This window comes from Debaryomyces fabryi (assembly GCF_001447935.2).
Source record: "Debaryomyces fabryi strain CBS 789 chromosome Unknown contig00055, whole genome shotgun sequence".
In the NCBI taxonomy this organism is placed as follows: domain Eukaryota; kingdom Fungi; phylum Ascomycota; class Pichiomycetes; order Serinales; family Debaryomycetaceae; genus Debaryomyces; species Debaryomyces fabryi.
In genome coordinates this window covers 12,499-33,986 of record NW_015385481.1, presented here as the reverse complement: position 1 = coordinate 33,986, position 21,488 = coordinate 12,499, and the positions used below count along the sequence as shown (strand labels likewise).

Sequence of the window (21,488 nt, the reverse complement as noted above, 5' to 3'; positions counted from 1 at the left end):
GGTTCTTCCACCACCAAACGTGATTTTTCAGTCCAAAGTGTCTAACATGCAAAATATTCAAATTTGACCCAACCTGTAAACGCCCTTATATTTGAACGCTTTTCGATGATACTCTATATATCGGTTTAATGTTCTTTCATGAACGACTGATAACTATGTTTCCAAGAACAAAGATACCTTTAAAGGGTGTTCGTTTGACACTTAAACAGGCGTCTAGTAAAGGGAGGACTTTTTCTTCGAAGCCGCCGAAGACAGAGGATGGTGTATATTCATATTCGGGGTCACATATAAGTTCCCATTCACACTCGCCACCTCCGCCAACTATAAACAAACACAAGAATAAATACATACCGTTTAAAGATTTCCCCAAGGCACCTGAAAGCATATTAAAACAATCGGCGGAAGAGCTATTTTCAAATATCAATATGAAACCAACAGTACAGAGCACCGGAAATAAGGGTAATTTTGTAGATTTCTCGATACCAGACAAATATCTTAAGAGTCAGATGAAGGATGAAGTGACAGAAAAGGACAAGGCATTAGTAGAGGAGCTCGATAACTTTTTGAAGTCCAACGATCAACTTGAGCAAGCACAATCACAGTTAAATTTTATCAAATTATATTACGACCAGGATACCAATCTGTACCAGCCATTACCAGAACATACGTTAAAAAAGTCCTTATCGGGGATGATTAATTTAAATCCATCTTTGAACGATATTGACGATGAATATTTATGGAAATTAATTCCCAAGGACAAGACTTTTGGTAGTCCTCCTTTTGAGCAGTCCTTAACTAAGGATGGGTTCAAACAATGGGAAAAAGAACAGATACAGAAGCATAAAGCAGAAATAAAGGAAGAAGAAAGCAACAATAAGGAATTTGAAGATTTTAAACAATTATTGCATAACTCGAAGACGTTTTTTAAAGTAAATTCTAATGGTCGCAGAAAGTTGGATAGAAAATTATTGAAAAAGTACAAGCAGTTAAAGCAACAAGGTAAAATTCCTAAAGATTTCAACTTGATCAAGTTTAATGATGATAATGATTTATAATCCTCCTCAGAGAGGGCCCCTACATGTTTATAGTATAAATAATCAATAAAGTATTTTTTAATAACTAAGATTTTAAAGGTTATTCAATAATAATTAATTCAACATCTTCATAGCCGAATTTACTCTTGTTTTCTTCATAGACTTTCTTTAAGCCATCCACATATAACTTATGGTAATGATTGAGAATTTCAGAGGGAATCTTCACTTTTTTTTCTCTTTTTTTGGAATCCTTTTTATTTTTCTTTTTAGAATCCGTTCCATTTCCTTTTTTGCCAGCATCTTTATCACCTTTCTCGCGTGTGTCCTTTTGTTCTGATTCTTCGTCATCGGAATCAAAACCTGGGTGCTTCAATTTGTAATCAGCAATTAGTCCACTAGGAACGTAAATTGGTTCGCCCATGCATATGTCAATCGGGTTTCTAAATGGCAAGAACCCAAAATCATATATGAAAACTCCTCTAGCACTGAAAAATGGGACTGTAAACTGAAATGTAGATTTCATCCATTCTTGAAATTTTGATCCAAGAGATCCCGGTTTAGGATTAGATATCCTGAAAATATCTGCTTCTCCAAATCCGAATGTGGGCACTAAACTTACATTACCTAATTCAATAGCCAATTTAACAAAACCTTTCCGTTTATTCAAAACCAACTGAATTTGTCTAGGTCCTGCAGATTCTTTATCCAGACTGCTACTTTCTTCGACTTGATCAGATTTTTCAGCTTCCGTCCCATTATGTCCATCAAAGTTTTCATTTGGCCTTTCATTATCGGATTGATTATAAACAGTCTCACTTCCTGGGTGCTCTTCGCTTATATCCTGGGATTCAAGATTCTTCTCACCTTTCTCGTTATCCAGATTGCTCTCACTTTCGCTTGATTCCTTTTCTACCTCTATATCTTTCACTAATTGCTTTTTCATGCTGTAATGTTGCACTTCATTCGGATTATACTCCTTGACGATAGGCTCTGTTTCATCATTTTCGCTTTGATCTGATTCATCATTCTTATATCCAATTCCGATTCTTGATCTTGGTGAGACCATGTTATTAAGCAATGACTCCTGTGCACCACCAACGACAAGGCAAACAGAGTTATCACCGTTATTAATAAGACTTTTAATATTCTTGTAAGATGCACTGGTCAATCCTAAGCCCATTAAATAATCACGGTAAAAGGGCAAGGTAAATTGTGTAGTTAAAGTTAAAAGGAAGGTATTACCAACACCTGGTAATAATCTAGTGTATTTAGAAGGATCATGAAAAAATGGCTTCAAAAATCTAAAAGGTGGTTGAAATGGTTCGTTTCGAATTACATTAGTTGCAAACGCACCCATGACTCCCATGGAAATTACTCCATGTGGGTGGTATCCAAAAATATACCTAGGCCCAGTACTTACCTTTTTATATTTCAAAGATTTTCCAGATTTTTTATCACTCGAAGTGGTATCCAGGATATTGTGTGAATCTGTATCATTCAACCGCTTTCTCAATCCTAATCTTTTAAATAATTTATCAATAAGGGTTCTGGAATCCTCTGAAATTAAATCCTCTTCGTCATCATTTCCTTCATGATCATCAACAAGCATCTGTGTGAAAGTTGGCTCCAATTCACATGCTTTGTGGACAGTAATAGGAAAATAATTTACGAACCATTCCCAGATTATGATATTTTTCATCCAGTCCTTAACCCTGTAGACAATTTTACCATTAGTAGGCGTATGAAAATCGAACCAATACCACCAAATAAAGTAAGGAAGAATAATAAAAATCCAGATGATCCAACCTAATGAAATTGCCAATAAGAAAAGACTGACGAAAAATGGAATTGAGAGACAATGCCAGATTACCCCCATAGTTTCTAGTCTATTCTGTAAAGGTGTATTCAATGGAGCAAAATTGACAAACGACTTCTTCCTCTGTGTCTTTGGTTTGGAGTTAGATTTAGTACTAGAACGTGAGCTCCTCCTTGAGCCATTTTCGGTCGGTGAATCGCTTGAACCATGCCTCCTCCGTAACTGCTTTTTTTTATCGCCTGGCGTAGTATGTTCTTCAGAGAATGACGATTGTGACATAGTTATTGTGAAAAATAACTCTTAAGCTACAACCAAAAATAACATCGAGAATATGATGGCGTAGATTGGAATTAACCTAAGGAATACTTAAGAATTAACCATAAGGATAGTTATCCCAATACAGCAACTTTGAGGAGGAGATTTTATGGGGATCGCGAAAGGTGACAGGAAAACCATAATGGGAAATTTTTCACTAGAGAATGCAAAAGATAAATATATGGTCAAATAATGAGTAAAAGGAATAAAGATAAGGCTAATTTACTAGATGCCGATAACCAGAAGACACATTATTGGATTAACCCTAAAAAAAGACGTAAAAGTAATTTAATTGGCAATCTTTGGAATAAGATTGATGTATCGCAAACACATCACAATACACCATTTATTAAGTTATTCCAGGGTAAAGAGACCGACAAGGAAGTCGAAAATAGATATGAGTTATTTAACAGAATCTGGAATCATCAGTTGTTCAAGATTCAAACTATTTTAGATAATGAAAATACCGAGTTATTCGGAAAACTCTTGCAGTACATTGATGCGCCATTTGATTACGGAAAGAATGATACACATATTGCCATTAACAATGTACATAAGATTCCAATTGGATTTCTACTGCTTGGTTCTAATACGGCCAATAACATTAGAATTATACAAGAATTCAATAAGTTTGTGCAAATGCATGAACAGAAGCATATCAAGCTTATCAACTTGAACTCCAAAAATTGTGCAAACATAAAATCTACGTTGAGAGAGGTGGTAAAGCAGGTATTGAGTAAAAAGAGTGAGGAGAATGAAGAAAATGATAGCAGTGATTCTTCAGAAGATGAAGAAAGTGAAGACGAAGATATGGACTATGATGGAAGAATAAATTACGACTTCGATATTGTTGAAGATTGGTGCTTAAAGCAATTTGGCAGAGAGAAAGGGAACTTAAAAAACACCAGTTCACGCCTTATAATCATATTACAGGATACAGATTCAATAAGTACTCAAGTATTGAATCAATTGATTAAATTAATTCATTCATATTCCAACAAGTTGCCTATAAAATTAATTATGGGATTGTCGTCCTCAAATGTAACGAATTGGATAAATAATAATTTGAGTAATGAATTGAGGATATTAATCAATGGTTTCAAGTTCAATAGTATAGATACCAAGTTATTAGGGTTCAAATTAATTGACGAAGCCTTTCTAAATTATGAGAATGATGAAACTAACCCGCTAATACTTAACTATAAATTATCTTCTATAATCTTCAATAGATTCAAGAACTCGAATAACTCAATTGATAATTTAATATCCCAATTTAAGTTGTCATATATGATTTATTTTTATCAGCTGCCATTGTCGGTGTTAATAGACGAAGATTTCAAACCTAATTCTAGATACATTGAAGCATTACGAAAATTACCTTCTTTCAAGAAGCACATGGAGAAATTAGTATTTAAATATAACGAACAGAAAAAATTATTAGAACGGCAAAAGGAATTTGAAGATTTCAATCTTGATATAAAAAAGAGAATTGATCCTGAGGAAGCTGAAACATTGAAAACTGAAATAACGAAGTTGCTAAAATCAAATGACACGGTAAGAGATTTATTTGATGATACTCGAGCTTTTTTCAAAAGGTATAGGTTAAGTGTACTTAACTTAATGAATATAATTTTTAAAATACAAGAATACAATGAAAAACCAAACAAAGAGAAGTTCGAAATTTATAAGTTGATCATAAATAACCAGGTAAAATCGTCGGTTTTCTTGAAGGAACTTTTGGTTTCATTGAAAAAGAACCTGTCAGACTTTATTAGGTTTGCTAAGTCGGATGTATTGACGGAGGAAGTAAACGGAGTCAAAGACACGCAATTGATCAACTTACGAAAGAGTTTAAAAGAGAATACTTCCACTGATACTGTGCTTAGCTGCATATCAAAATATATTCAAAGCGAAGAGATTATCTATAAGCTTGATGATAATTTATTTAATGAGATTTTTTCACTTGATGGTGGAAGCTTTGTTAATTTAGGCTTCAATTTCGAAGAAAATTACGAAAACTTGATGATAAATCTTATAAGACCAAAATTGAGATCTATTCTTGAATTGGGCTTGAATGATTCCAATTCATATTTGCAGAATGAACTAATTTCTGAGGCTGACACTAACGGTTCTAAAGTACCAGCTATGATTTGCCAACTATTTAAAGTCTATAAGGACGCACCCGTATCCATAAATATTTATGACTTCTATTGTGCATTTAAGCAATCTTTACCCAGGGAATTGATAATATCTGAATTAATAAAAAATAACAAGGGGGATGAATATAAATCCATTATAGAAGAATGCCAACTGGAAAATGAATTAATATGGGACAAGATTATATATGCGTGGTTCTTGCAATCATGTTTTGAATTAATCAATCTTGGTTTGCTAAAGGAAAAGGCAAAGAATGATTACTTAGAAAAATCAATATGGATCAATTTATAAAGTTATTTAGTTATTCGTCTTTTTCTTTTCCTGAAAACTTCTTCGCTGAATCAAGATACGAATTAATTTTTTCACTAGCTTTGTCGTAGTATTCCCCATTCTTCATGTGCTTATGGGCTGAAATTGATGTAATTATTAGTATAGTCAAAAATACGGATAATATAATTAAATTCATATACCTTTGGTTTCTGAACAATCTATTGGAAATTTGCGTGGAATTGGCTATGGGACTCATGCTTATTGATAATATTAGATAAAGGAAAAATAACTATTTCCTTGTGAATAGATATTATGTATTGCAGAATTCACTAACGGATAGTTCGCTTGAATAAGGAGTTGTGTGAAAACCAGACATTTCTAAAATTTGCATCTACAAGCATTACAATATATTCAATACAATATTGAATCAAATTTATACACAAGCTATATATAAGAGCTATATCACAAAACAATCTATCTATATTTAGTATTCATACTATATGCAATGCAATTTATTAACCAAGTATGGTCATCTATGATAAAAATTCATTATCAATCCATACATCACCTAATCGTTCGAATTTTTCAATTTCACTGTTGGTGAAATGAATAAGGATCCCATCTTGAACATTATATTTCTTCTTCTCTCTATCATATAATCCACCGATTTTCGAATATCCACACCAAGTGTACCCGGCACAGTAGTCTCTCATGTTTGTCCAGGATCTGCTTGGTTCTTCTTCTAAGTTATCTGCCTCTATGATATCATGAGGTGGAATAACAGCGTCTCTAATCACCAATCTATTCTTAAAGAAAGACTCGAATTCGGTAATAGTCTTTAAATGGGTGTATCTCTTTCCTGCTTCAAACTCCCTTTGGAAATCAACCTTATCATTTTGTCCACAATGCTGGAACCCGGAATTAAACCAAAGCAAACTGTGACTATTTTCATCATTTATATGAGCAGGGTGATTTGAACAAATTTCGCGTGCATCATATTTCGATGGCAGTCTTTCAATATCAGGAGTCACATATCCAATAGCTGCCAGGAAGTGGTCATTGAAAGAATAGTTTTCATTACCTGAGACCACAAACGCTAACCAAAACAATTCTTTATCCCCATAAACTCTAGCTTGCACTGGTAAGTGAAAGATCAATTGAGACATAATCAAAGCTTGACTGAAATGTCTTTGACGATTAATGACTACTAGACCACTTTCCATATAATGATTCAAACCTTGGAAAAATTTTCTATCTAAGGTGTATCCAGTTGTCTGAGGAATGTTGAAAAATAACGAATCCATTAACGATGGCATCATCTTTTTGAAAAACATCAAATCACTTTTTGGTCTATATTCGACGGCAAGTCTATCTTTATAGAACATAGTTCCAGTTTTCTGGTATTTACGTAAACCAAAGAAAAATTCAGGTTTCTCCAAGACCACAGTGTCAGCATCCATCAAGATCATTTCTTCAAACGAGTTGAAAAGGGTTGCCAATATCTTATTTCCAAAATTTCCAAATTTATCAATGTATTTGGGTTTCACTGCACTAGACACATCAATAAATGAAATATCCTGAGGTGGTAGAACATTATCATTTGACTTAAATTCACGTCTCGATACTTCGATCAACTTGCTTATTGAGCTCTCAGATAAATCCTTGTAGTAGATCACTTCTATTGGTAATGTGTTTTCCAACGCCCTCAACAACTTGATAAGTCTTATGGTTAAATCCAAATGACCATCGGATATTGTTAAGACAATCCCACGTCCCTTTAGATTATTTTTGAAGTTGGACAAAAAGCATGGTCTGGTAAACCGGTCCATCATTTTGTTTTGTTTCTTAGGAAACCGAGATGCTGATCCATCCCATTTCATATAAGCAGGCATTTCAAAGCTGAGCCATGGGTATAATCTTTCCTCTAACTGACGACATGTATATCGCAACAGATCGGAAATACCAAAGCTTATCAGACTCTTACTAGACATGAGTTTTCTTTGTTCTTTTATGAATCTTTCATCCTCAGGACTATCGAGATAACATTTGTTGTAGATCTTCAAATGCGTAAAGTAGTCATGCAACGTCTGCTCTTCACGCCGAATCACTTTCCATGCGTCTGACAGATCTTCAGTTTTGTAATCGTCCCTATTAAACCCAAAATGCAGATGTGGCCCTATAAAATTGGAATCATTCTTCATGAGGGTATTCATATACAAATTACATCTTTGTTTGAACGAATGGTCGTTCAATGTTTCCCCTAAACCCTCTTTTTCTATGATTGTGTCATATACAGACGAGTGAAGCTTAATGTTCTTCAATTCCTGATGTCTACCAACTTTATCATATAGTGACTTTACTATATCGCTGTCTTCGATGTTAATTTCAATCTTTTTGTTTATATGGTAGAATATCCAAAAACATAGTATCCAGCCGAGTGCAATCGTCCTTATGACAGTTTTTTTACTGATTGATTTAAGTGCCATAGTCGTCCACTTCTAAACTAACAAAATCAATCACTTTTTATTTTTGTCCACGTTTACCATATAATGACTACCAAACCCTGAGATCTCCGTAATACATAAATAAATAAACCAAAACAAATAATCAAATTCTACTTCCTCCTACTCTTTTTGACATATTTTGAAATTCTTTATGATGCGAACCACGTTTCTTATTATACTGCATATTCTATGGTCCGATACGATGGGCATAATTGCTTTCCAAGCCTCATGATGTTAATGCTCAAGTAACAACAAGCTACGGAAGGACTGCGGTTACCAACTCTTATTGTTTGTTTCGACTCTAATACCATATCCTATTCATACATGTATGTATATATGTCTTGTGAGCAAAATATACATAAAGCTCATTCCTAACTCGAACCTGCGCCTCAGATTTAGCGAGTCAAGCGATGGCGCACAGAGTAATTAAAGACCCACACATCAAGCTAATACACCCTTACACCAGATATAGATTGCATACGGGCATTACCGCGATGGCAATAAGCTTCTCGCAAACCCAATTACGACTCAATATCCGTACTGTGAATCTGACGTTTTGGACGAAATATTAATTTTCAAAAGTTTTTCTCAAATCTACAATAGCTAGGACCCTAGAATAATTCTGAACAATGTTTGTTAGACACATACATTGGATTTCTTCATTGTCGAATTACCTCCTACTTAAACCAGAAAATGGGAGACACAAGACCCATACATCAGATGTATGGATGTAGATCTCGCTCGCATTCCCCATATTTCGAGTGCCCTGTTATTATGGAACATCTCATTGGCCACTGGCCCTTTATCAGGATGACATCCATATAATTTTATGCTCCCCATTTTTATAGTATTCCGCCACACGATATAATATTTCTCTGCATACGTCTACCTGAAGTCCATCGCATAAACCACATGCCCACCAAAGAGCGCTGAATTGATAAATGGCTCATAAGATCATACACCAGACAGTCCTTTTAGCGGGTATCTTTGTTAAGCACACTTATCACTAGTATATCTAGTCTTCAGCGTGGACCCACAGTTGCTTATCGTTATCACTAAATAAGTATATTATGTAAGCAGCTTTGAAGGAAGTTTTGATAGCTGCTGGTATCGCTATCGCTACACTTTCGCGGCGATCTCGTAGCCACAGAAGAATAATTTGCACCATAGTCATTCCTAGCAATCGTTGTCCGCTCCTTTATGGGGCTATTTCGCACAGCACCTGCAACATTCGACCTCCTCTTCGTCCCCTTCCAATTACTAGGAGAAACAACCTTAGGCAGGCCTGTGTACGAATTTCTGTTTCAGAAGAAATATAATCACGTGATGTTCGATATCAGGAGGCATACGGCACCAACTATCTAACCCCGTTCGTATCGATCATCCATATCTGTAGATAGCGATAAAACAGACCATACTACACCATTGCATGAGTGTAGATCGTATGGTATCTTTGGGACGCCTGTTCCTTCATTGGACATAATCTCGGGTATTCGCTTCAGTCATTATAGCGTATAGCCATATCAATAATTTCGCAACTGTAGTTCCGCCAATATCCACCATTACCGGATTTCCATGTCTACAAGTCTACAAGTATACAAGCATACAAGTCTACTATTACAACCTCTATGCGTTTCGTTAGAAAATGCTCGATATTATACAGACATACATCAACATGTGAATATAGAATCTCAGGCAACGCAACGATTCGACAAAGATCACTGTCTAATTGTGGTAAACCTGTAGATACTACAATGACACAATAGCCCAAACGAAAATCTACGGCATTTTTTGTCGGCCATTTAGTTGAATGCAGATATACGCTTTTATCTATTGTTCACAGTAGTCACCGAAAGTGATTAGCGGGGTCGTGTATATTGGGTGAATAATATCAATGGAAATTTTGCAATTGATAAGAGCTTAATACTAAATGCAACCAACTTGGCAAATACCGGGAACATATAAGTATGAGACAATATCCGGAAATAATCGAACAAAGAAAACCAGATTCATTCAAAAAGCTTTTGATTGGTGTATAACAGGTTCATACTATCACACGATGCCTGAAAAAGAACTCAATTATATAAGGTCTGCGGACGCTGCAACATCTACCGAGAAAGACGGTGGTGTGTTTGTCGATGCTTTTGAAGCCAGTGACAACAAGGCCCCTATGGGCAAATTTGAGAAGTTTCGTGACTCTTTTAGGAGGTTCGACGATACTGAATTGGGTCTCGATCCTAATTTGTCTGAAATTGAAAGAGCTGCTATTATTACTGCTAACTCTCCATTATCAAGATCTTTGAAGAACAGACACTTGCAAATGATCGCCATTGGCGGGTCCATTGGTACGGGTCTTTTTGTGGGTTCTGGTACGACTTTGAGAACTGGGGGTCCAGCAGGGATTTTGATTGCTTATATTATTATCGGGGTTATGATTTACTGTACTGTCCAATCTTTGGGTGAATTAGCTGTGACATTCCCAGTTTCTGGTGCTTTCGTTACTTATAATACTCGTTTTATTTGTCCTTCTTGGGGTTTTGCCATGGCTTGGAATTATGCCTTGCAATGGTTGGTCGTGCTTCCGTTAGAATTGGTGGCTGCATCTATTACTATAGGGTATTGGGATCTGAAAACCAGTCCGGCGGCGTTTGTGGCTATTTTCTATGTTTTGATTGTTAGTATTAATTTCTTCGGTGTCAAAGGTTATGGTGAAGCAGAATTTGTTTTCTCCATTATTAAAGTTACCGCAGTTCTTGGCTTTATTATATTAGGTATAATCATCACTGCAGGTGGTGTCGGACCTCAAGGTTATCTTGGTGGTAAATACTGGCAACATCCTGGTGCCTTTGCTAATGGATTCAAGGGTGTTTGTTCTGTTTTTGTCACTGCTGCTTTTGCTTTTGCTGGTACTGAATTAGTTGGGTTAGCTTCCGCTGAATCTGCCAACCCAAGGAAAACCTTACCAAAAGCCACCAAGCAAGTTTTCTGGAGAATTGTTTTATTCTACGTGATTTCTTTAACCTTAATTGGTTTATTAGTTCCGTATAATACTGATGAATTACTTTCTACATCATCTGTTGATGCAGCAGCATCTCCTTTCGTTATTGCCATCAGAAATGCTGAAATTAAGGGATTACCATCAGTTATGAATGTTGTCATCATGATTGCTGTTTTATCTGTCGGAAACTCCTCTGTTTTCGCTTCTTCAAGAACATTGGCTGCATTAGCAGCCGCAAAACAAGCACCAAAGATTTTCGGTTATATTGATAAGAAGGGTCGTCCATTAGTCGGTATTATTGTTCAATGTACCTTTGGATTACTTTGTTTCCTCTGTGCATCTGATAAGGAAAACGAAATTTTCGGTTGGATGATGGCATTATCCGGTCTTTCTTCTATTTTCACCTGGGGTTCGATTAACTTCTGTCATATTAGATTCAGAAGGGCATTGCAAGTGCAAGGAAGAGACACTTCTGAGATTGCATTCACCTCTCAAGTCGGACTTGTTGGTTCATACATCGGTGTGATTTTAAATATCTTGGTCTTAATTGCCCAATTCTGGATCGCATTATTCCCATTGGGTGGCTCGCCAGATGCATCCGCATTCTTCGAAAGTTATCTTGGTTTCCCAGTTGTTTTAGTTTTCTATATTGGTCACAAACTCTATAGAAGAAACTGGAGACTTTACATCAGGGCTAAGGATATTGATATCGATACCGGTAGAAGAGACTTAGATTTGGATTTATTGAAGCAAGAACTTGCAGAAGAAAGGGCATTTATTGCTGCAAAACCTTTTTACTTTAGGGCTTGGAATTTCTGGTGTTAGTCACTCATAAATGATAGTATCATGGAACTATGTTCTAAAATTTCAATTCATCTTTAGCGTACTGTTTAATCTTCATACTCTTTATTGCAAAACACGTGACATAGTTGCAAATTATATACTAAATACATAAAGATCAATACATGTCTATATTATTAAACTGGTACTCTAATAGACTTCAACAGTTTTGAGGTGTTAGAAATGGCGAGTAGTATGTGAAGTATCTGTAGGAAAAGAAATACCAACAATTTAATTAGCAGTACAAACATCAGATTTACTAGAAAGGACAATAGGTGGGTTGTATAATACGCTTTTCAATACCACCAGCGACCTCATTAATACTAATAATAGTTGTACTAGATGACATAGTATCATCAATCTACAAGAATTCACAATCACTTTATTGTAGAAATTAGATACCGTCTTCTTGTAACATTAAGGCTCAATATCAAAGGCTCAATATGAAAGGCACAATATTATAAATTTTCACCTAATATTAATATATCTAATATTTACTGTATAATTGATAGTATATACTTCAGAAGAATTATTTTTGGTAATCTTCAGGGTAAAAGATTAATCTTTCGACCCCCTTTTCGGTTAAAATGACCATTCTAATGACACCACCAGAAGAACCATCCCATTTAATGGCCTCAGACAAAGCAGTTTTGATGAATTGAACGCAATCATCCTTTTCCATCTCTGGCTTGTAGTTTTCATTACACCAACCGTAAATGAAGGTGGATCCGGATCCCGCAATCGCATAATCTTGCTGATGTATAGAACCACCAATTGGAATCAGGTACACTGTCCCTTTGTTTTGTTTATCATACCCAGCACAGATAATACCGGCTGTCAAATTATCCTTGTTGTTGTAACATAATTCTTGAAATACGTTCGCTGCTATCTTAGTGGTAGGCTTTTCGTTGTTTGGTAATTGTGATGCGTAAACCTGTAAATGATACTTCACAATGTCTGCCACAGCTTGTGTATCTGCTGCTGATCCAGACCGGCAACAATATATAGTATCGTGAATTTGCGTCAACTTATCTGTAACTCTGTTGGCGATATATGATCCAGTTGTTGTTCTAGAATCTGCTCCTAATATAACCCCATCCTTAAATGTAACGGCCATAATTGATGTACCTAAATTGACTTCTCCTTTCTTCAAATGATTAATATCAACTGAAATACCGTTCATTTTGTATGATTATCTTATAATTGACTATATAATGACTCTTCTAATGTTGGTATATAAAAATTGCCACTTCCATTTTTGAATGAGATCGAATGCGGTGGCTTTGTGTCACTTTTCATTTATAGTAGTTAAGAATACCAGTCTAAGATCAGACCAAATCATATAAAACGCTAGAGAATGAAGGGATTATTGGGGGTATTATTCCTATGTATAAGCGTGGTATCGTTATTTATTGATAAACATGCATTAATGGATAAATTAACTGTACAAGAAATCAATTTTTTATACCGTGATCCATTAATTACCCATAAAATACATATTGAAGTGACCAAACTCGTGAAGAAAAAGAATAAAGATGTAAAGCCTGTTGTTCTAGGGGAGATACATGCTGGTCTTTTTGGATACACAGTACCGTTTACTGTAAATAATTTTATTCACTTGGCAAATCAAACGTATGGGTACGGATATGATAACAAAACGTTATTCCACCGAGTAATCAAGGATTTTATGGTTCAAACAGGCGATTATCAGTTTGGGGAAGGATATGGAGGACATTCTATTTACAATCATGAGGGGAAGTTTAGGGACGAAAATTTTAAGATTAAGCATGATAAGTTAGGTCGGATGTCCATGGCTAATGGGGGACCCAATACCAACGGAGGCCAATTTTTCATTACGACGGCTGAGAAATGTTCGTGGTTAGATGGGAAACATGTTGTTTTTGGCCAAATTATTAATGGATACGACACGTTGGACCTCTTAAATAGTGCTAGAACAAACAAGAATGATAGACCTAGAGAAGAACTCGTAATGTCTAAAATTACCATAGAGACGTTAGACGAAAATTATCTTGGAGATATTGATTTGTCCAAAGTAAATAATATCGGGTACGATGAAGTAGTTCAAGAATCATCCATTGGCTACACGTTTATATCATTGTTTATGCTTTGTTTGGCACTTGGAATGCTTTACAGAAGATGGTATTACAAGAGACAAGCTTTTTCTGATGTAAAAGATTCTGATTTCTACTAGCATCCATGTCCTCATGAAATAAAACATTATACACACATATATATATATATATATACATATTTACGCATTCATATTTTATTTTAAAGCCATCATTTAACCAACGCTATTTAGTAATAACGTTAATAAGCTCAATTTCATTGTATACGAGACATCTTTGTTCATTTATCAACATACTACTTGATAGTTCGTCTATCAAGGCTGCGAAATTGGTAAATTCATCGATATGAAGCCTAGTTTACTTCCTGCTTCAATTAAAAAAATCCAACTATTTAATGAAATACTTGTAAATACGACTAAATATATCTCTGAAATTGTTGTCTTTCTCTTTATTAGCTTCCTAGTGGTAACTACCATATACAATAAGTGTATGAATTATGTCTCAAATTGGGCCGGAAATCTCGAATACAAAATCATCGCAAAGATAAAAATAGTAGGAAAGATACAAACAGATTAATCTATATTAACTATGTCTACGACAAATGATTTTCCCATAGTATTGGTCAAGAATCTTCCATATGATGTATCAACAAAATCCTTGTATGAATTAGCAGGGAAGTTTGGAAATATCCATCAATTAAGAATACCGGTTGATGAGCAAAATAAGGGCACTTGCTTTATAGTGTATAATAACTTATCTAACGCAATCAAGGCATCCAAGAGTCTAAATGGTATAAATTTTCAGGGAAGATACCTTGTAAGTATGCATTATTCGGTTGATAAATCGAAACTTTCGGAAGAGGACTTTAAATACCGTAAGGAACAATTAGAAAAGTTAAAACTTGAGCATTCTATATAGTAATAATTTTTCCTTATATCGCTGTATATATATTATTTATTTATTTATCTTTCTTGTCAATTGAAACATCAATTAAACTTAAAAGATAATAACTGGTTAATCCAATAAAGATAAATCCAGATATTTTCATAACCTTCCACCAGTAGTTAACTTGGGTGTATTTAAACATTAATAAGACATCAATTTTACTCAAATCATCAAAAAGGTCATGGTATTTCAAAGTGACTTTGACATGGCCCTTTGATACATCAAGGTAAGACAATTCATTGTCCACTTCGATTGATGAAAATTCTATTGGAGAAGAAACATTTACAAACTCTGCACTTTCTGGTAAGTAAAAATTCAATGAGACGTTCTCGTATGTGATATCTTTAATCGAGTTCAATAATGGGAATTTTACCATGTAGGTGTCTGGTTCCTCATTTACCTTGTGGATATAATTCTTAATTTGATTGTTCCAACCGAGGGTGAAATTATAGTTCCATCCTCCGAAAAGAGGGAATCTTGGTCTCAAGAACAAGTTGTTTAAGTTAACTGAATGGGTGGAAACCATACCAACTAAATCAGTAAAGTAGTAATCCTCGAATTGGTTCACATCCGTGTATGGGAATTGCAAATGGGAAAGAGCCCAGTGGTTTCTGTTGGACTCATACTTACCTTGCATCCAGTCTACTCTCAGGAAACCTGTTGATAACTCGGCAGCATTATTGGTCAATTCATAGTACTCTTCGATGGCTAAATTGTTGGTACTGGACGCAGGAACCCACACAGATCTTTCCAAATTGTTGACCTTAGCTAATGGTCTATTGTGTTCGTATAATAATCCCATTGGTTTGACGGTATATGGCTGGAGGTCCGTCAATAATGGCCCGTACACTAACGACTTGTTTTCCACCCTTGGTTTCAAATCGGGTGCGTTTTCAGTGAATTGTTGTTCCTGATTGCCCGCTAAGTGTAATTCCATCTCTTGGCCCTTCAGGATTCCCGTGAACGTCATGGTGTATGTCTTCGTCACGTATGGCGAGTACGCAAATTTGTTCATCTTCACCAACAAATGCTGAGTGCCGTCCATGGTCATTTTATTTGGCAATGGGCTCAATGAATCGATGTAAACATAACGAATCTTGAAATCAACCTTCGAATTGGGTGCTACCGGTGCTGGAAGCTTCAACTTGTACACCCCATGCTCGACCTTTATCGCGTCAATCGCAACCGGCTGGTCTACCATCGACACGGAAATCACTGACACATTAGGCACAATGTCAAACCCATCATTGATGGTGAAATAGTATTCGTCCTGTGGCTTATCACCCGTATTTTTGGCCTCAATTAAGCAGCTTTCCTTGACATAAGATCTTGAAAGATCTACCGACCTGATGTAGTTAACATTTTCCCATGTCGTTTTAATGTCAATACATTGGCATACACCGACTAAAAAGAAAGCCGTAAATATACTTATCAATGAATTCACCTTCATATTACTATCAATTCGATTGAATGAGTATAATATGTCCTTATATTCTGTATTTATGTCCGTATACTTAATTGAACACCTAATTCACTTTTTTCAATAGTAGGTAAATCCACGAATTATGTAATCGCAACCGTGAAATTTTTAAAATCAATAAACTTCGACCTATAACAGACGCCATCATATAGGTAGTTATATACAAGCTTGTATAAGATAGAAGCGATGTCATTACAAGATCTTATTCCAGTTGTCAATAAGTTGCAAGATATTGTAACTACCACACAATTAGCAGACCTAGATTTGCCAATATTGGCAGTTGTTGGATCGCAATCATGTGGAAAGTCTTCGGTATTAGAGAACATTGTGGGTAAAGATTTTTTGCCTAGGGGAACTGGTATTGTCACCAGAAGGCCGTTAGTGTTGCAGTTGATCAATATTAAGCCAGATGATCCACTCATTTATGAAAAAGGGAGGACGAATGGTAGTGGCGGGCGTAGCTCAGGTGCAGAAGACGGAGATATGAACTTGGAAGACCATTTGAAAAAGCATTCAAACGGGGGCAAGGAGCCGGCTTCAGAATGGGGAGAGTTTTTGCATCTCCCTAAAAAGAGATTCTACAACTTCCATGACATTAGAGACGAAATAGCAAACGAGACCAGCAGGATTGCGGGAGAGAACAAAGGCATAAGTAGGTTGCCTATCAACTTGAAAATCTATTCGACCAAGGTTTTGAATTTGACGTTGGTAGATTTGCCTGGCTTGACCAAGATTCCTATTGGTGACCAACCCACCGATATTGAGAGGCAAACGAGAAATTTGATCTTAGAGTACATCTCCAAGCCAAATAGTATCATTTTAGCGGTTTCTCCGGCCAATGTGGATTTAGTTAATTCTGAATCGTTGAAGTTAGCCAGACAAGTCGATCCAAAGGGTAAAAGAACTGTGGGGATTTTGTCAAAGTTAGATTTGATGGACCACGGCACTAATGCATTAGATATTTTGAAAGGTAACGTATATCCTTTGAAATTAGGATTTGTTGGTATTGTCAATAGATCTCAACAAGATATTTCTGAGAACAAACATTTGGATGATTCGTTATATGCTGAGCAACAATTTTTCCAAAATCACCCGGCTTATAAACTGATTTCGAATAAGTGTGGTACGCGTTACTTGACCCAAACTTTAAACAAGATTTTGATGAATCATATTAGAGATAGATTGCCAGATATTAAGGCTAAATTAAACACTTTGATGGGGCAAACTGAACAAGAATTACTGAACTACGGTGACTTACCATCCAACTTGAATGATTCTAAAGAAGTTAGAGGTGCTTTTGTGTTGAATTTAATGACCAAATTTGCTAACAGTTTTGTTAATTCGATTGAAGGTACTTCTATGAATGATATTGCTACAAAAGAATTATGTGGTGGTGCTAGAATTTATTACATTTACAATGAAGTATTTGGAGCGCAATTGGCTTCGATTAACCCTACCCAGAACTTGTCTATCCATGACATTAGAACTGCTATTAGAAACTCTACTGGTCCTAGACCATCATTATTTGTTCCGGAATTGGCATTCGACTTGTTAGTAAAGCCACAAATTAGATTATTAGAAGCTCCAGCGCATAGATGTGTTGAATTGGTTTATGAAGAGTTGATGAAAATTGTCCATAGTGTCTGTTCTTCTGGATTTGGTGTTGAATTAAACAGATATCCAAAGTTACAAAGTAAATTAATTGAAGTAGTATCCGATTTATTGAGAGAAAGATTAGGACCAACGATAAAGTACGTTGAATCCTTAATTGAAATCCATACTGCTTATATTAATACCAATCATCCAAACTTTGTTGGTGCTGCGAAGGCTATGAGTATGGTTGCTGAAGAACGCCAAAAACAAAAGGAATTAGAGCTGAACTCAAAGTTAAGATTAGCAAGTGAAAGAATCTTAAGCGGTAAGAGCTATGAGAGCATTGAAGAATTAGAAGAAAGTACCGACGGTTCTAATGAAGAAAGAGAAGAAATCGATATTAATCAGGTGGATGACGATATCAAACCTGCCAAGCACAAGAGAGTTGAATCAAATAAGACTAATATCTCATATAAATCTGAATCTGCACCAAATTTATCAAGTTCGTCGTCACAACCACTTCAAGATTCTTACTTGAACTACTTCTTTGGTAAGGATCCAATCACTCAGCAACAGCATTTGCAAACACAAGCGCAATTGCATCCTACACCATTTAAATTTCCTCAACATCAAGATAGCACATTACAATTTAACAACAACTTTCTTCAAAATGGCCACATGAATGGCATTCACCAAAATGGTTTCAGTACAAATTCAAATACCAGTTCCACTCCTAAGTCGGAACCAGTATTACAGGATTCCCAATCTACAATTGATTTGAACACATTGAATTTAAACGAGAAGCAATTTGAAAGTGAAGATTCACTCAGCGAGTTAAACGAAAGAGAGCAATTAGAATGTGAATTAATTAGAAGATTGATCATCTCCTACTTTAGTATTATAAGGGAAATGATTCAAGATCAAGTTCCGAAGCTGATTATGTGCTTGTTAGTTAACTACATCAAGCAGAATATCCAAAACAGATTGGTTATCAAGTTGTACAACGAAAACTTGTTCGACGAATTACTCCAAGAAGATGAAACCATTCAATCGGAAAGAGAAAAGTGTATTGATCTTTTGAAAACCTACCGTGAAGCCTCTAAAATCATTAGCGATGTTGTTTAGGGGAGCTCCCGTTCGGTAGGTTTGTATGCCGTATGTTTTATCTTGCAAATATTGTAAATACCTTGGAAATAGTAAATTTTGATAATTTATAGTTATTTATTTAATATGATTATGTTTGGTCTTCCATATATACCACTTAAAGTATCCCTATTTCGCTCCTATTTCTATTTCTTTATTTAAAATCCAATCATCTATTTTTTGGGCCTATCGTACACATACAAGTCTAGCCCGTCATGAAATCCACTCACCAAGCTGCTCTTCCGTATCTTATACTTAGTCAATTTCTTCTCATCTTCAAAACTGAAGCTGCTAGTTTTCACTAGTAAACTCACACTGAAGTTACTCCCTTTTCTCTTGCTAATATGCTCGATATCATCTCTCGTCAATCTACCTATATTGATCCTCAAATTGACCAAAAAGTCCACAGAAACGTTCATGTAGCATTTCCATTCGTGCTCATTTATGTCGATAACGATGCGATTGTTTCGCAAAATATTTTCCTCTATCAATTTACCTATAGGTTTACTCGTTAACACGTTCACCAATTCGTGTCGTATTGACCCTATCAACGAATTTATATCTCCATTCGATAGTTTCAATATATTGATCTTCTGTAATTTGACTATGGATTTTTCGTTCACTGATATAACAGACGCATTTTCAATGAGTTTTGATCGATTCACAAATATCCTTACCGGAATACTCTTATCTGACGTTACTCTAATGAAGCTAGTTGTGGCTGGCATATCTCTGAGACCGCCTATCTCTATAGTCTAAAATGGACATATTGTGACACATTTGTGAACTCGCCTACATCACCAGTCACGTGACTTATGTCCCATCGGCCCACGTTGACTTTCTATCTATTTTGATCCTGGCTTGGGACATATACATATATATCCGTTGTATAAGAACAATTAGGTATTAAGCCGTTGTGATAAAGAGGAACATCCTTTTTTGTTGTTGGTTATAGGAAAAAAATAAATCTAGGAATTACAAGAAAGATAATTTTCTATTTGATACCATTTTGCAGTTAAATAACGATGCTAGTTAATAAAAGACAAACACCATGTATACTTGTGTCCTTCTTCATTGGGCTCGTTTTTTTCACTATTTTGAATATCTCTAAAGAGCACATTAATCTGGACTCTATAAGCAAGCATTTTTCTTCGGTAACTCTGGCCAAGACTGAACCTAAAGGGTCTATGGCTTCCAAGGCTAGGAAGGCATTTAAAAAGAAGGTCTACATTGACGATGAATTCGAGTATTCCAAGATTACATACGCCAATACCAAGCTAGTGAATTCGGAGACTGATAAGAGCATGTTGATAGTGTCGAGCATTGGAAGTAAAGATAGTTACGGTAAGGACAAGGCATTTGAGGATTTGATGAACACGATTGGGCTGATCGACTACGAAGCGAATTCGATTTCTTTGGGGTTCTTGGTGGGCGAAAAAGAAGAGTTTGGTAAAGTGGAAACGTTTTTGGACAACTACTTCAACAATTTAGCCAAGACTGATGCAAACAACAAAAAATCATTGGCTCAATATGTTAACAAGGTGACATTACTCACGGCACCATTTATAGATAAGGCGTTCCAAAGTATTGACAGAAACGACAGACATAATGATAATTTACAAAGGTTGAGAAGAAGGTCTATTGCGAGATCCAGAAACTTTTTGTTGCTCCACTCTTTGCAGAACGAGAAGTATACGCTATTCATTGACTCAGATATCGTAAAGATCCACCATCCACATATGATCAAGACATTCATTGCCTCTGGCAAAGATATCATAGTTCCTAGAATTATCCGTGGAGATCTTCAGGATTACGATAAAAACTCGTGGGTCGGCGAAAGAACAGTTCCATCCCCTGAACAATATAAAAAGTTGGATCTGAACGATTGGGATAATTGGGACTATGTTCCAAGAGATGTGGATGACAAAATGATGCACTTCGATAAATTCATAGAGAAGCATAAGGACGACCCAATGACCCATCCAGCTAATAGGCCAGATTACTTGATGAAATTGGACTCGGTCGGGGGTGCCATTCTTTTCCTGAAATCGGTAATCTACAAACAAGGTGTTGTCTTTCCACCAAACTATATTATCGGTACTACTTGGGGTCGTTTGGAAGGTTACGACGGTATTGAAACTGAAGGGTTATGTTATATAGCAAAGTCATTAGGCTATGGATGTTTCGGTATGCCAAACATGGTTGCCGAACATTCTGCAGAATAGATTTATATATATATAGTTAACAGATAGTAGACAATGTTTGCGAGTATAAAGAAAAGCGCTATTGAAAAATTAAAATTG

At 35.8% G+C, this 21,488-nt stretch overlaps 12 protein-coding genes across 12 annotated transcripts; 7 read left to right on the top strand and 5 right to left on the bottom strand.

Annotated features, from left to right (window-relative positions):
* Positions 1-155: 155 nt before the first annotated feature.
* On the top strand, positions 156-1,055 carry AC631_02868 (uncharacterized protein; the record flags this gene model as incomplete). The annotated part of the gene is made up of 1 exon (XM_015611698.1): positions 156-1,055. One exon carries the CDS (start codon positions 156-158, stop codon positions 1,053-1,055), a length of 900 nt encoding a protein of 299 aa, XP_015467475.1.
* Positions 1,056-1,134: 79 nt separating this feature from the next.
* AC631_02867 (diacylglycerol O-acyltransferase) lies at positions 1,135-3,129 on the bottom strand (the record flags this gene model as incomplete). Its single annotated transcript, XM_015611697.1, has 1 exon — positions 1,135-3,129. The coding sequence occupies one exon, from the start codon at positions 3,127-3,129 to the stop codon at positions 1,135-1,137; it is 1,995 nt and encodes a 664-aa protein (XP_015467474.1).
* A 228-nt stretch (positions 3,130-3,357) lies between these two features.
* On the top strand, positions 3,358-5,613 carry ORC3 (origin recognition complex subunit 3; the record flags this gene model as incomplete). Its single annotated transcript, XM_015611696.1, has 1 exon — positions 3,358-5,613. One exon carries the CDS (start codon positions 3,358-3,360, stop codon positions 5,611-5,613), a length of 2,256 nt encoding a protein of 751 aa, XP_015467473.1.
* A 512-nt stretch (positions 5,614-6,125) lies between these two features.
* MNN14 (Mnn14p) lies at positions 6,126-8,078 on the bottom strand (the record flags this gene model as incomplete). Its single annotated transcript, XM_015611695.1, has 1 exon — positions 6,126-8,078. The coding sequence occupies one exon, from the start codon at positions 8,076-8,078 to the stop codon at positions 6,126-6,128; it is 1,953 nt and encodes a 650-aa protein (XP_015467472.1).
* Positions 8,079-10,155: 2,077 nt separating this feature from the next.
* On the top strand, positions 10,156-11,919 carry GAP2 (amino acid permease; the record flags this gene model as incomplete). The annotated part of the gene is made up of 1 exon (XM_015611694.1): positions 10,156-11,919. One exon carries the CDS (start codon positions 10,156-10,158, stop codon positions 11,917-11,919), a length of 1,764 nt encoding a protein of 587 aa, XP_015467471.1.
* Positions 11,920-12,463: 544 nt separating this feature from the next.
* Positions 12,464-13,117, bottom strand: PRE3 (proteasome core particle subunit beta 1; the record flags this gene model as incomplete). Its single annotated transcript, XM_015611693.1, has 1 exon — positions 12,464-13,117. The coding sequence occupies one exon, from the start codon at positions 13,115-13,117 to the stop codon at positions 12,464-12,466; it is 654 nt and encodes a 217-aa protein (XP_015467470.1).
* A 174-nt stretch (positions 13,118-13,291) lies between these two features.
* On the top strand, positions 13,292-14,146 carry AC631_02862 (uncharacterized protein; the record flags this gene model as incomplete). Its single annotated transcript, XM_015611692.1, has 1 exon — positions 13,292-14,146. The coding sequence occupies one exon, from the start codon at positions 13,292-13,294 to the stop codon at positions 14,144-14,146; it is 855 nt and encodes a 284-aa protein (XP_015467469.1).
* A 466-nt stretch (positions 14,147-14,612) lies between these two features.
* Positions 14,613-14,942, top strand: AC631_02861 (uncharacterized protein; the record flags this gene model as incomplete). Its single annotated transcript, XM_015611691.1, has 1 exon — positions 14,613-14,942. One exon carries the CDS (start codon positions 14,613-14,615, stop codon positions 14,940-14,942), a length of 330 nt encoding a protein of 109 aa, XP_015467468.1.
* Positions 14,943-14,982: 40 nt separating this feature from the next.
* On the bottom strand, positions 14,983-16,419 carry OST1 (dolichyl-diphosphooligosaccharide--protein glycotransferase subunit; the record flags this gene model as incomplete). Its single annotated transcript, XM_015611690.1, has 1 exon — positions 14,983-16,419. The coding sequence occupies one exon, from the start codon at positions 16,417-16,419 to the stop codon at positions 14,983-14,985; it is 1,437 nt and encodes a 478-aa protein (XP_015467467.1).
* Positions 16,420-16,635: 216 nt separating this feature from the next.
* On the top strand, positions 16,636-19,167 carry DNM1 (dynamin-related GTPase; the record flags this gene model as incomplete). The annotated part of the gene is made up of 1 exon (XM_015611689.1): positions 16,636-19,167. One exon carries the CDS (start codon positions 16,636-16,638, stop codon positions 19,165-19,167), a length of 2,532 nt encoding a protein of 843 aa, XP_015467466.1.
* Positions 19,168-19,358: 191 nt separating this feature from the next.
* On the bottom strand, positions 19,359-19,913 carry AC631_02858 (uncharacterized protein; the record flags this gene model as incomplete). The annotated part of the gene is made up of 1 exon (XM_015611688.1): positions 19,359-19,913. The coding sequence occupies one exon, from the start codon at positions 19,911-19,913 to the stop codon at positions 19,359-19,361; it is 555 nt and encodes a 184-aa protein (XP_015467465.1).
* A 297-nt stretch (positions 19,914-20,210) lies between these two features.
* Positions 20,211-21,410, top strand: AC631_02857 (uncharacterized protein; the record flags this gene model as incomplete). Its single annotated transcript, XM_015611687.1, has 1 exon — positions 20,211-21,410. The coding sequence occupies one exon, from the start codon at positions 20,211-20,213 to the stop codon at positions 21,408-21,410; it is 1,200 nt and encodes a 399-aa protein (XP_015467464.1).
* Between the last annotated feature and the right edge of the window lie 78 nt (positions 21,411-21,488).